At 37.5% G+C, this 9,923-nt stretch overlaps 1 protein-coding gene across 1 annotated transcript; it reads left to right on the top strand.

Annotated features, from left to right (window-relative positions):
• Positions 1-1,088: 1,088 nt before the first annotated feature.
• On the top strand, positions 1,089-7,559 carry LOC141344784 (microtubule-associated protein 1S-like). The gene is made up of 5 exons (XM_073849683.1): positions 1,089-1,268; positions 2,187-2,327; positions 2,510-5,579; positions 5,663-5,868; positions 6,946-7,559. The coding sequence occupies exons 1-5, from the start codon at positions 1,104-1,106 to the stop codon at positions 7,102-7,104; spliced, it is 3,741 nt and encodes a 1,246-aa protein (XP_073705784.1). The 5' UTR covers positions 1,089-1,103; the 3' UTR covers positions 7,105-7,559.
• Positions 7,560-9,923: the final 2,364 nt, after the last annotated feature.

Genomic DNA, 9,923 nt, shown 5'->3' with positions numbered 1-9,923 from the left:
CTCATCAGTCCAAAGATATAAGAGGTACGGGCCATCTTCTTTTGGGTTGGAAGTGAAAGACATGAGCTTCTAGTCCAGTAGGCTACGTTTTTAAACAACACTTGGTCATCTTTTGGAGCCCATTTGGATCACATGATATGTTTGTGGGATGCGGTCTTATGAATTAACAAAGAAGCAACTGTGTAGTTCAGCCCCAGTACAGCTCCATATACAGTGTCAGACATGCACAGCGTGATTCCAGTAAATAATGTAATATGGTCATATTAAGCCAACCCAATAAAGCCAATATTTCAGTTTCTAGACATTTGAAAATGACAACTGGGATATTCCTATATTAGAAGAATTATGGGACATGCAAACACAGGAATAGCAGAAAACAGATATGCATGTATTAGATTATTCAACGGATTATAATATGCAGATTACCATATATCCAACAAGCATGTAAATCTATTTTGAAATAAAGTCTTAATGTGGACTTTTATCAGAAAATGATGTTAGTGTAAATCTGTTCTAAGCTTAGTTTACATGGAGACACACAATACATATTTGTTCAGTAGTCACTCTTATGGAAAAATGTACAAGTACATTATGTTCTCTTTACAGCTTTACTGGGACAGAATCATTCATTTATTATCATTTTATTATTTATATATAAGTCTAAACTGCGCACGGTTGCAGCTTCTGTCAAGCTTCTATTATTCAGTAAAAGTTGTAGGTTGGCTAATTTGCTGTTTTAGTAGACACAGCAGAAAGACAGGAAGGAAGTGCTTTCTACCAATTGTTCAGACTTTGGCTGGTGTTGGAAAAACATGGAACATTTTGTTGTAGTAGTTTTGAATCTAAAGAGAACTATAGATAGACTTTGGAGCTCTCATACTTAGGGAAATCTTTTTAAATTTCCATTACTCTGGTGGAGAATTTACTGTCAGCATCAAAACAGCTTGATGTTTGAACCATGAAAGAAAAGAGTACAGCATATCCAAATATTAAAGGTTCTTAGCTGGTAGAATAATGTAGTTTCTTCCACTTTGAAATTTGATGTTGTTTGCTTTGACTTATTGTGCATTACTTTTGATGATTATTAGATTAGCAATGCATTAATGTTTGCTATTAAGAAATTGTGTACTTATACTGATTATTTCCCTTTTTCATTTGGTCTGTTTCCCAACAATCCCATCATAGGTCAGAAGACATTTCATTTCAATTCAGATGTACTGGACATTAAAGTTGTAGTAAATCCATCTGAAGGGTTTCTTTACTCTGAGGTTTGTGATTAAAAGGCATCTCTTCTTCTCTTCCTCAGTTCCATTAGTTTGTATTACATGACAATCAATGATGTATGAATCAATGAAAATGACAAGGGTCACATTACATATATTAAGGCTAAAATTATACCATGCCTTAGCAATATTAGACACCATAAATCAAAATTGTGAAACAGAATAAATTCTAAATAATATTTTAAAATAAATGACTGATGAATCTAATTTTTTTCATAAACATTCATAAAAATATATATAAATATACAAAAATATGCAAAAATATATTTGTGTGTGTGTGTGTGTGTGTGTGTGTGTGTGTGTGTGTGTGTGTGTGTGTGTGTGTGTGTGTGTGTGTAAATACATATATACAGTAAAAAAAAAATATATATATATATACAGTTGAAGTCAAAGTCTAAGTTTACTTACACCTTGCAGAATCTGCAAAATGTTAATTATTTTACCAAAATCAGAGGCATCATACAAAATGCATGTTATTATTTTTATTTAGCACTGACCTGAATAAGATATTTCACACAAAAGACGTTTACATTTTATAGTCCACAAGAGAAAATAGTGGTTGAATTTCTAAAAATTACCCTGTTCAAAAGTTAGAAATGCTTAATAATACTCTTATGCTTAATAATTCCTCTTATTTTGGTAAAATAATTAACATTTTGCAGATTCTGCAAGGTGTATGTAAACTTTTGACTTCAACTGTATGTGTGTGTGTGTGTGTTTTCATTAAATGTCAATAGTTAGTCTTTCATACAAGTCATTAGTTTCCATTCTGTAATATTTTGTAGAGGCACATTTTACAGTAATAACATTTTTACATTTAATTGAAATGTAATGTGCATCTACTTTTAAATAGTTAAATATACTCTAAAATATTTGCAATTTATAACTATTTTTGTAAATCAGGTCCACAGCTTGATATCATCCATACCTCGACACAAATTGCTGGTGCTCACAGGACAGTCTCTTGAGGACTCAGGGGATCTGGTCCTGCACACGGGCCAGTTCACTCCAAATGATTTTACCCAGATCTTTTCAGATGAAGAGGTTTGTCAGACTGTAAATGTGTATGCCAATATTTTAATGTATTATCCTCACATTAGCTATGGATTTGAAAAACTATCCATCCTCTGTGTATAATGATTTTTCTGATTCTGTTGTACAGTAATATAATAGCTGTTTTCTCATATATTTTAATAAATGCCTTGTTTTCTGTACATTTTCAACAGATTCAAGCTCTGTTAAATTCGGTTAGCATACATGGCAAAGCAAACCTCACCATAAGCTGCCCTAAAACTGGAAAATGGAAAAACTCTGTGCTAGGGAAGCACAACATACATGACATTATTGACATTAAGGTAAATCCTCTAATGGTACTACCCAAAATGGGGGGCCTTCAAGAGTTTACAGACCACCTTTTTGAGTCCTCAGAGCCACAGTCTCCATTTGACCTCTTAGAGCCTCCTGGCACAGTGGGATTTCTCAAGCTTTGCCGTCCGTGCTGTTATGTCTTTCCAGGAGGAAGAGGCGACTGTGCCTTTTTTGCCGTCAATGGCTTCAATGTTTTGGTCAATGGTGGAGCAGATCCACGCTCTTGCTTCTGGAAGCTTGTCAGGCATTTGGACCGTGTTGACTCAGTGCTGCTTACACATGTTGGAACAGACAACCTGCCGGGAGTTAACAGCTTGTTGGAAAGGAAGGTCGCAGAGCTTGAGGAAAATAATACTGACTCACAGGACAAGGAGCAATGGGTGAAGAATCTAATCTCTCCAGAGCTTGGTGTGGTTTTCCTCAATGCCCCAAATCGACTTAAAAAACTTCAGGGTGATCCTAATGTACTGCGAAGCAGTGATCTAGCAGCACTTATTTTACAGCATTTGGAAAAACTAAAGATCTCACCAGAACCACTTTTACGCAATTCAATTGGCTCCATAGAACCAGTTATTCTGTTCCAGAAAATGGGAGTGGGATGTCTTGAACTTTACATCCTAAATCCAGTCAAACGTAGCAAAGAGGTAGAGTCTTTCATGAATAGCTGGCCAGACAATAGTTCCAAATCCAAGAGTTTAGATGGCCACCTAACCTCTTTGGTCTCTATATGTGCTTTGCTTGTTTGGCACCCTGCTAACCCAATGGAGAAAATCATCAGAGTTCTCTTCCCTGGCTCTACACCACAAGGAAAGATATTGGATGGTCTGGAGAGACTGAAGCACCTGGAGTTTCTCAAGCGGCCTGTGGTGTGCCCCAAAGATTTTGAAACATCAAAAACAGAAAAGAATCCAAAAGTTGCAGACAGTCAGGATAGTCCCAAATCTGGTAAAAATGAATCCAGACCAAGTAACGGTGCTTCAAAGGACAAATCCAAAGGCATAAATGATCCAAAAAGTGAAGAAAAGTTGAAATCTGCAGAAAGCAATGTGAAACATAAACCCTCCAGATTAGTTACAAGGAAGGAGTCCTTGAAGGACAGAAGCAATGAAAAAACAAACATATCAGACTCAAAGAAACAAGAAAATGGGCAGAGAAAACTGCCAGGTAGCAAGGATTCTTCAATGAGAAGACCAAAGTTAGATAGCAAAACCGAAGAGAGAAAGTCTCTTGGGAAAGATATCAAAAAAACCTCCACAGGAATACCAAACTCAAATAAGCCAGGTAATGTAAAAAATGAAGCAAAATTGAACAAACAGGCTGAGGACAAAGCAAAAAACTTTAAAACTAACAAGGAGCAACAAAATCAAAAGTTGTCAACAGACTCAGAAGATGTAAATCGCTCCGCAATGTCTTCACCAGAAGATATGACAGCAGCATTTCTGGAAATGGATCAGGAGCAACATGAATTGCTTGTGAAGAGGCAAACTGTTGACTCTGGGAACCTAAAAAACGTCTCGACGGGTAGTGTGCAGTCTTGCCCTAGCAAGGCCTCAGCATCTGCAAGACCCTCTGTCAAAATAATAAATGAGCGCTGTGTGAATCTAGACCTCACTCCTACTGAATATACTTTGCTTGATGGGGCTTTAAAAGAAAATATTTCAGCAAACGGGCGTGAGGAGGTTTGCATCAGTCCTGATGAAAAGACTTTAGAGCTAACATCTCCTAGATCAGGTCCAAACAGTGCTGGTCATACTCCTTATCACTTGTCACCTGAAGAGACCTGGGCCTCAAAAGATCATAGTAGTTTTGGGGTTAAGATGTGTCTTGGTTCAGAAAGCCAGCAAACAGGATTGTCCAAATTTTCAGGATCCGGATGCCCTAAAAGTAACCAGGAGAGCATCTCCACTTCCTCCAAAGAGAAGCATTCTAGCTTTCTATCTCTTAGCTCTTTCAAGGATATAATGCCTGATATATCTCCCACTGTAACCACTACTCACTCAATGCCTGCAGAAGTAAGTTCACCACAGTCCACTGAGGTTGATGAGTCATTATCAATGTCTTTTGAACAAGTGCTGCCAACGGTGAGCGAGTCCACCAACGAAGACGAAACATCCTATTCCAATGGACACCATGTTAGTTCTGATTTCAAAGTAGGGATGTCTTTGTCTTTAAAGAAGCCTCACACCCAGAGGGCATCTCATGATGGCTCAGAAGGGTGTCTGTCTGGACCTCAGGGTCTATTGCTTGATACTACCCATGATGTTGACCTCTGCTTGGTCTCTCCATGTGAGTTTAAGCATTTCAAACCGGTGGGTGATCAAGTGGATCCACTCTCACCAGGTGTTCGTAACACCAGCCCGTTAAACCTTTCAGATGATAGTGACCACTCCCAGGACGCAGCAAAGCCCCTTCCAGCATCATGTTCGGGTCACAAGGCCACTCATCCAACTCAGGAGACCCCTCTTACTTCTAGCAGTGATTATTTCCCAATGGCAACTGATTCAGATGTGCATCCGGGTGTAGAGGATTGCCCATCCATTACAGCGGATGGACTTCTGGATTCTGACGAAGAAGGTGGTGTCCACTTGCAAACCCAGAACCTAAATGATGGTTTGAATTCTTACAGAGGAAATCATGCTTTGCCGAAGGATCCTCCACCCGCACCTGTGAAAGACCTACCTCCTCTTCCACCTCAGCCTGGTGCCTGTATGCCTGATCCTGTTAGCGGTCTAAAGCCTGGCGCAACAAAAGGCAGAAAAGCCGCAGGAGTTACGCAGAGGTTATCATCTTCTAGTGTTTCAACACAAGGCACCAAAACCAGAGCTGGAAGTCAGGGTACTTCTGTTAGCGGCTCGAGGAGCAGCTCAGCAGGAGACTTAATGGCTAGTCGTAGCACAGGCTCCAATTCTAAACGATCCACAACAGCAGGTTTGAACTGATTTTACATTGTTAATTTTTGTGTGCAAATACATATGTATTTGGCACTGACTTGTGTCTTGATTTATCAACAGGTAGCAAGGTTGGCACTTCGGTATACTTGGACCTGGCTTACCTTCCGTCAAGCCATGCAGCTTCCACTGTTGATGTTGAGTTCTTTTGCCGTTTGCGATCATCCTGTTACATAATAAGTGGGAATGACACACTCAAGGAAGGCTTGATAAGGTCCATTCTGGATGCATTATTAGAGGGAAAATCTGTGTGGTCTGAGGATGTGCCGGTATGTATGAGTAGATACAATTGAGGTCAAAAGTTTACATACATCTTGCAGAATCTGCAAAATGTTGCAAAATTCTTTGGTTATTTAGCATTTTTGTGTTGTTTGAGCCCTTTCCAAAAATGACTGTATGATTTTGAGATCCATCTTTTCACACTGAGGACATCTGAGGGACTCATATGTAACTATTACAGAAGGTTCAAATGCTCACTGATGTTTTAGATGGAAAAATTATGCATTAAAAGCCAGGGGGTGAAAACTTTTGAACAGAATGAAGATGTGTACATTTTCCTTATTTTGCCTAAATATCATATTTATTTTCATTTAGTACTGCCCTTCAGACACTACAGAAGATACTTACATGTTTCCCAGAGGTCAAAATAAGTTTAATTTACCTGATCTTCAAATTTTAATGCATTGATTTTCCTTCTAGAGCATCAGTGAGCGTTTGAACCTTTTGTAATAAAAAGATGGATCTCAAAATTATACAGTAATTGTTGGAAAGGGTTCAAATACACAAATAAGCTTAAAACCAAAGAATTTGTGTGACCTGAAGGATTTTTCTGAAGAACAGCGGGCAGTTTAACGGTTCAGGACAAACAAGGGACTCATGAACAACCATCACTAAACAAACACAACTGTGGATCATTCAGGTAACAACACAGTACTAAGAATCAAGCGTATGTAAATTTTGAACAGGGTCATTTTTATAAATTCAACTATTATTTTTTCTTGTGGACTATATGTAAACATCTTTTATGTGAAATATCTTTTTCAGGTAACATGCTTTTTTGTAGATTCCTCTTATTTTGGTAAAATAACATTTTGCAGATTCTACAAGGTGTATGTAAACTTTTGACCTCAACTGTATATGCAATAGAATTTAGTTTAGGTGCTATCTCTGTTACCATCTGTGGTTAAAATATATATTATATACTATAAAAGTTTACTTGTAGAGTTTTTTTTATGTCTAGCCACTAGGGGATCACCATATAATAGCAGACCAAAAATAATCTGTAATGCACCTTGAAAATCTACATTTTTAAGAGGGATAATGTTGCTCTCTGTATTACCTTTTAGGTGACCCTGATTCCTACCTTTGAATCACTGATGATGCATGAGTGGTACCGGGAAACCCAAGAAAAACAACAGCAACTGGGAATTACAGTCCTAGGCAGCAACAGCACTGTGGCTATGCAGGAGGAGACATTCCCTGCTTGTAAAGTAGAGTTCTGCTAGATGGAAAGTAACGACACACGCTTGACATTTTACATAAGTGTATCACATGCTTAAAGTCACACACACGCACATTTTTACCGATGTAGATTCGTATGTTCTTGGCAGACAACATATATTGTGTTTGTGAACGATTCCTTAGCAGGCTGCTGAGGCATAAAATGCACAGTAAAATCACAGGTATTAAATCAACACCCATAGATGTGTTTACTCTAGAACTGTAACTGCACTGGTTTATTATTAAGCAGAGTATTTACTAGATTCCCACTTTGCAAAAATAGTCATAAATAAATACTGCATACTTTAACATATCCCAGTGTGACATTATGCCACATTCTAACTGTGCATGAAGACCATTACAAAAGGTTATTTACAGAGATAAATAAATTACACAAATTCGCAGTGCTAGTGGGGGTACAGATGATGGCACAGATATTTCTATTTCAGTTGTCCATACTAATCAGATCACAAAGACATGATTACAAAGAGACCTATTTTTATACTTTGAGGTTTACTTTGTTTTGGGTTGATCCTAATGAATGGTATTTAAGCCATTTCCCAGTCCCTTTGACTGTTTGGGGACCAGTAGCTTCACACTAAGTCACATAAATATTGTATGAATGCAGTGCACTATAATAGAATATCACTCTGAAATCTGTAGAAATATGATGGCATGTAATGGATATTTTAGTTCATCCCATTTGGAAATGTGATAAGTGGTAGAAGTGCCAATGGCTTGACACCAAGTATACAGTAACTTGCAGTGCAGAGGCTCTGATATCTACCGTATGCCTACTGTGTTTCTGTTAAATACTGACTGCTGTAGGGTATACTGGCCTTTATTAATTTATTTTTTTAGATGCATCTCTTTAATTCAGCACTGTAAAAAGAATGTGGTAAGTTTGTGGGGCGCAAAAGAATTTTGAATCCATGTATTGCTACACTCACATAAAGGAAAACGTGTATACATATATGTTATATGAATTAAAACATTAAATGTCATTGTAAATACTGCATTGATTCTTTGCCAGTATAAGATAAATAAAAATAAGCCAATATGATGGATAAAGTTGACCGAATAATCTATATAAATAAATATATTTAATTCAGTCCTTAAAAGTATCAATAAAAATAAACTAGACTGTTTTAACAAATAATTGTGTGCAGTGTACAGCGAAGGAAAAATATTTGATCTCCTGCTGATTTTGTACGTTTGCCCACTGACAAATAAATGACCAGTCTATAATTTTGATGGTAGGTTTATTAGAACAGTGAGAGACAGAATAACAATAGTAGTTGTATAAGATACTTAGTGTCATTTTTATGATTTATGTCTAGATTTATGGTACCTGTCAGCATTGATGGACAGGTTGTCACATGTCAAATATGTGTAGGGTTAAATATATGAAAGGATTTATGGGCTTCAGGGGTCTCTGCCACTCTGATATCCGTGTCACCAGGGGTCTGTTACCCCTGACAGACAGGACATGACGTGACAGTGGGTGTGTAAATCAAAAGATCTAAGAACAGACATTTAGGTTTGACTTAATTTGATTTATAAGTGAATTTGCGATGTTTTATCTCTCACCCCCATTCGATCCCCATGGTGTTTTATGGTTGCTCCTTTTTGGTCACTTCAGTCTGGAAGGGTTTGGGTTCCCCTGATTGTGAAAAATGGCTGAGTAATTGTGTGTGTGTGTGTGTGTGTGTGTGTGTGTGTGTGTGTGTGTGTACCTGGTATTCATCACGTTGTGGGGACCAAATGTCCCCACAAGGATAGTAATACCAGTAGATTTTGACCTTGTGGGGACATTTCTTAGGTCCCCATGAGGAAACAGGCTTATAAATCATGCACAATGAGTTTTTTTGAGTAAGTAAAAGTGTGCACAATCTCCTGTGAGGGCTAGGTTTAGGTGTAGGGTAGGGTTAGGGTGATAGAAAATACAGTTTGTACAGTATGAAAACCATTACGCCTATGGAATGTCCCCATAAAACATGTAAACCCAACATGTGTGTGTGTGTGTGTGTGTGTGTGTGTGTGTGTGTGTGTGTGTGTGTGTGTGTGATTGTAAGTAATGTGTGACCGTCTGTTTTCAAGGATAGTCGTGTTGCTTTTGCAATCTGCAAAACAGAGCTGCTGTAATGTTAGCAAGCTCTTGGTGCACCCCCTTCTTCTCTTTGTTCATAAATATTGCTTTAAACCTCATCTTTATTCAAGACCTACATTACCTTATTATATTATCCTAGTTTATATCAGATATAAGATATACAATTGGTTCTTAATAATTATTTTCTGTCTACACTCGTACATTCTGTTCTGTCTACTGGTTTTCTTTTTATACAATTGATAAAATGTATTTTTAAAATTACTAATTTATAAGTCGCTTCGCATAAAATGTCTGCAACACCGTTAAAATCCAAAAACTGTACTTGGAGAAAAGGATAAAGAGTGATTCAACCTTTTATTTCAACAATATATTTATTGAATACATTGAAGTAGTCAAGAAAATGATCAAATTGCCGTTACAAACAGTGGTCTAGCCACAAAAGAAAATATCTGAAGGCCAACATGTTTTTGCCAAGTATAAAATCGACAAAAGAATCAACTATTTCACATATCATGGATTCATAATGTTTTGAAACCAGTGAAACACATAATTCTGTTATACACGTTAACAGACAGAGAACTTCATCAATGCCAGTTTCATCTCTACGTGCAGTCATCATACCCAGAATTTCTCTGGTGGTTACGCTGATTGTCTCTTTGCTGTTAATACAGAGGTTAACACAGATGTCTGTCACATCGGGCCATGCTTCATCTT

This window comes from Garra rufa, chromosome 10 (assembly GCF_049309525.1).
Source record: "Garra rufa chromosome 10, GarRuf1.0, whole genome shotgun sequence".
Lineage (NCBI taxonomy): Eukaryota > Metazoa > Chordata > Actinopteri > Cypriniformes > Cyprinidae > Garra > Garra rufa.
This window is presented reverse-complemented; position numbering and strand designations above follow the sequence as displayed.

Excerpts from the sequence above, each read along its gene's own strand:
- LOC141344784 (XM_073849683.1), top strand. The coding sequence starts at position 1,104 with ATGTTTGCTATTAAGAAATTGTGTACTTATACTGATTATTTCCCTTTT. Across the intron at positions 2,328-2,509 it reads AGATCTTTTCAGATGAAGAG|ATTCAAGCTCTGTTAAATTC; the intron begins GTTTGTCAGACT and ends CATTTTCAACAG. Across the intron at positions 5,580-5,662 it reads TAAACGATCCACAACAGCAG|GTAGCAAGGTTGGCACTTCG; the intron begins GTTTGAACTGAT and ends ATTTATCAACAG.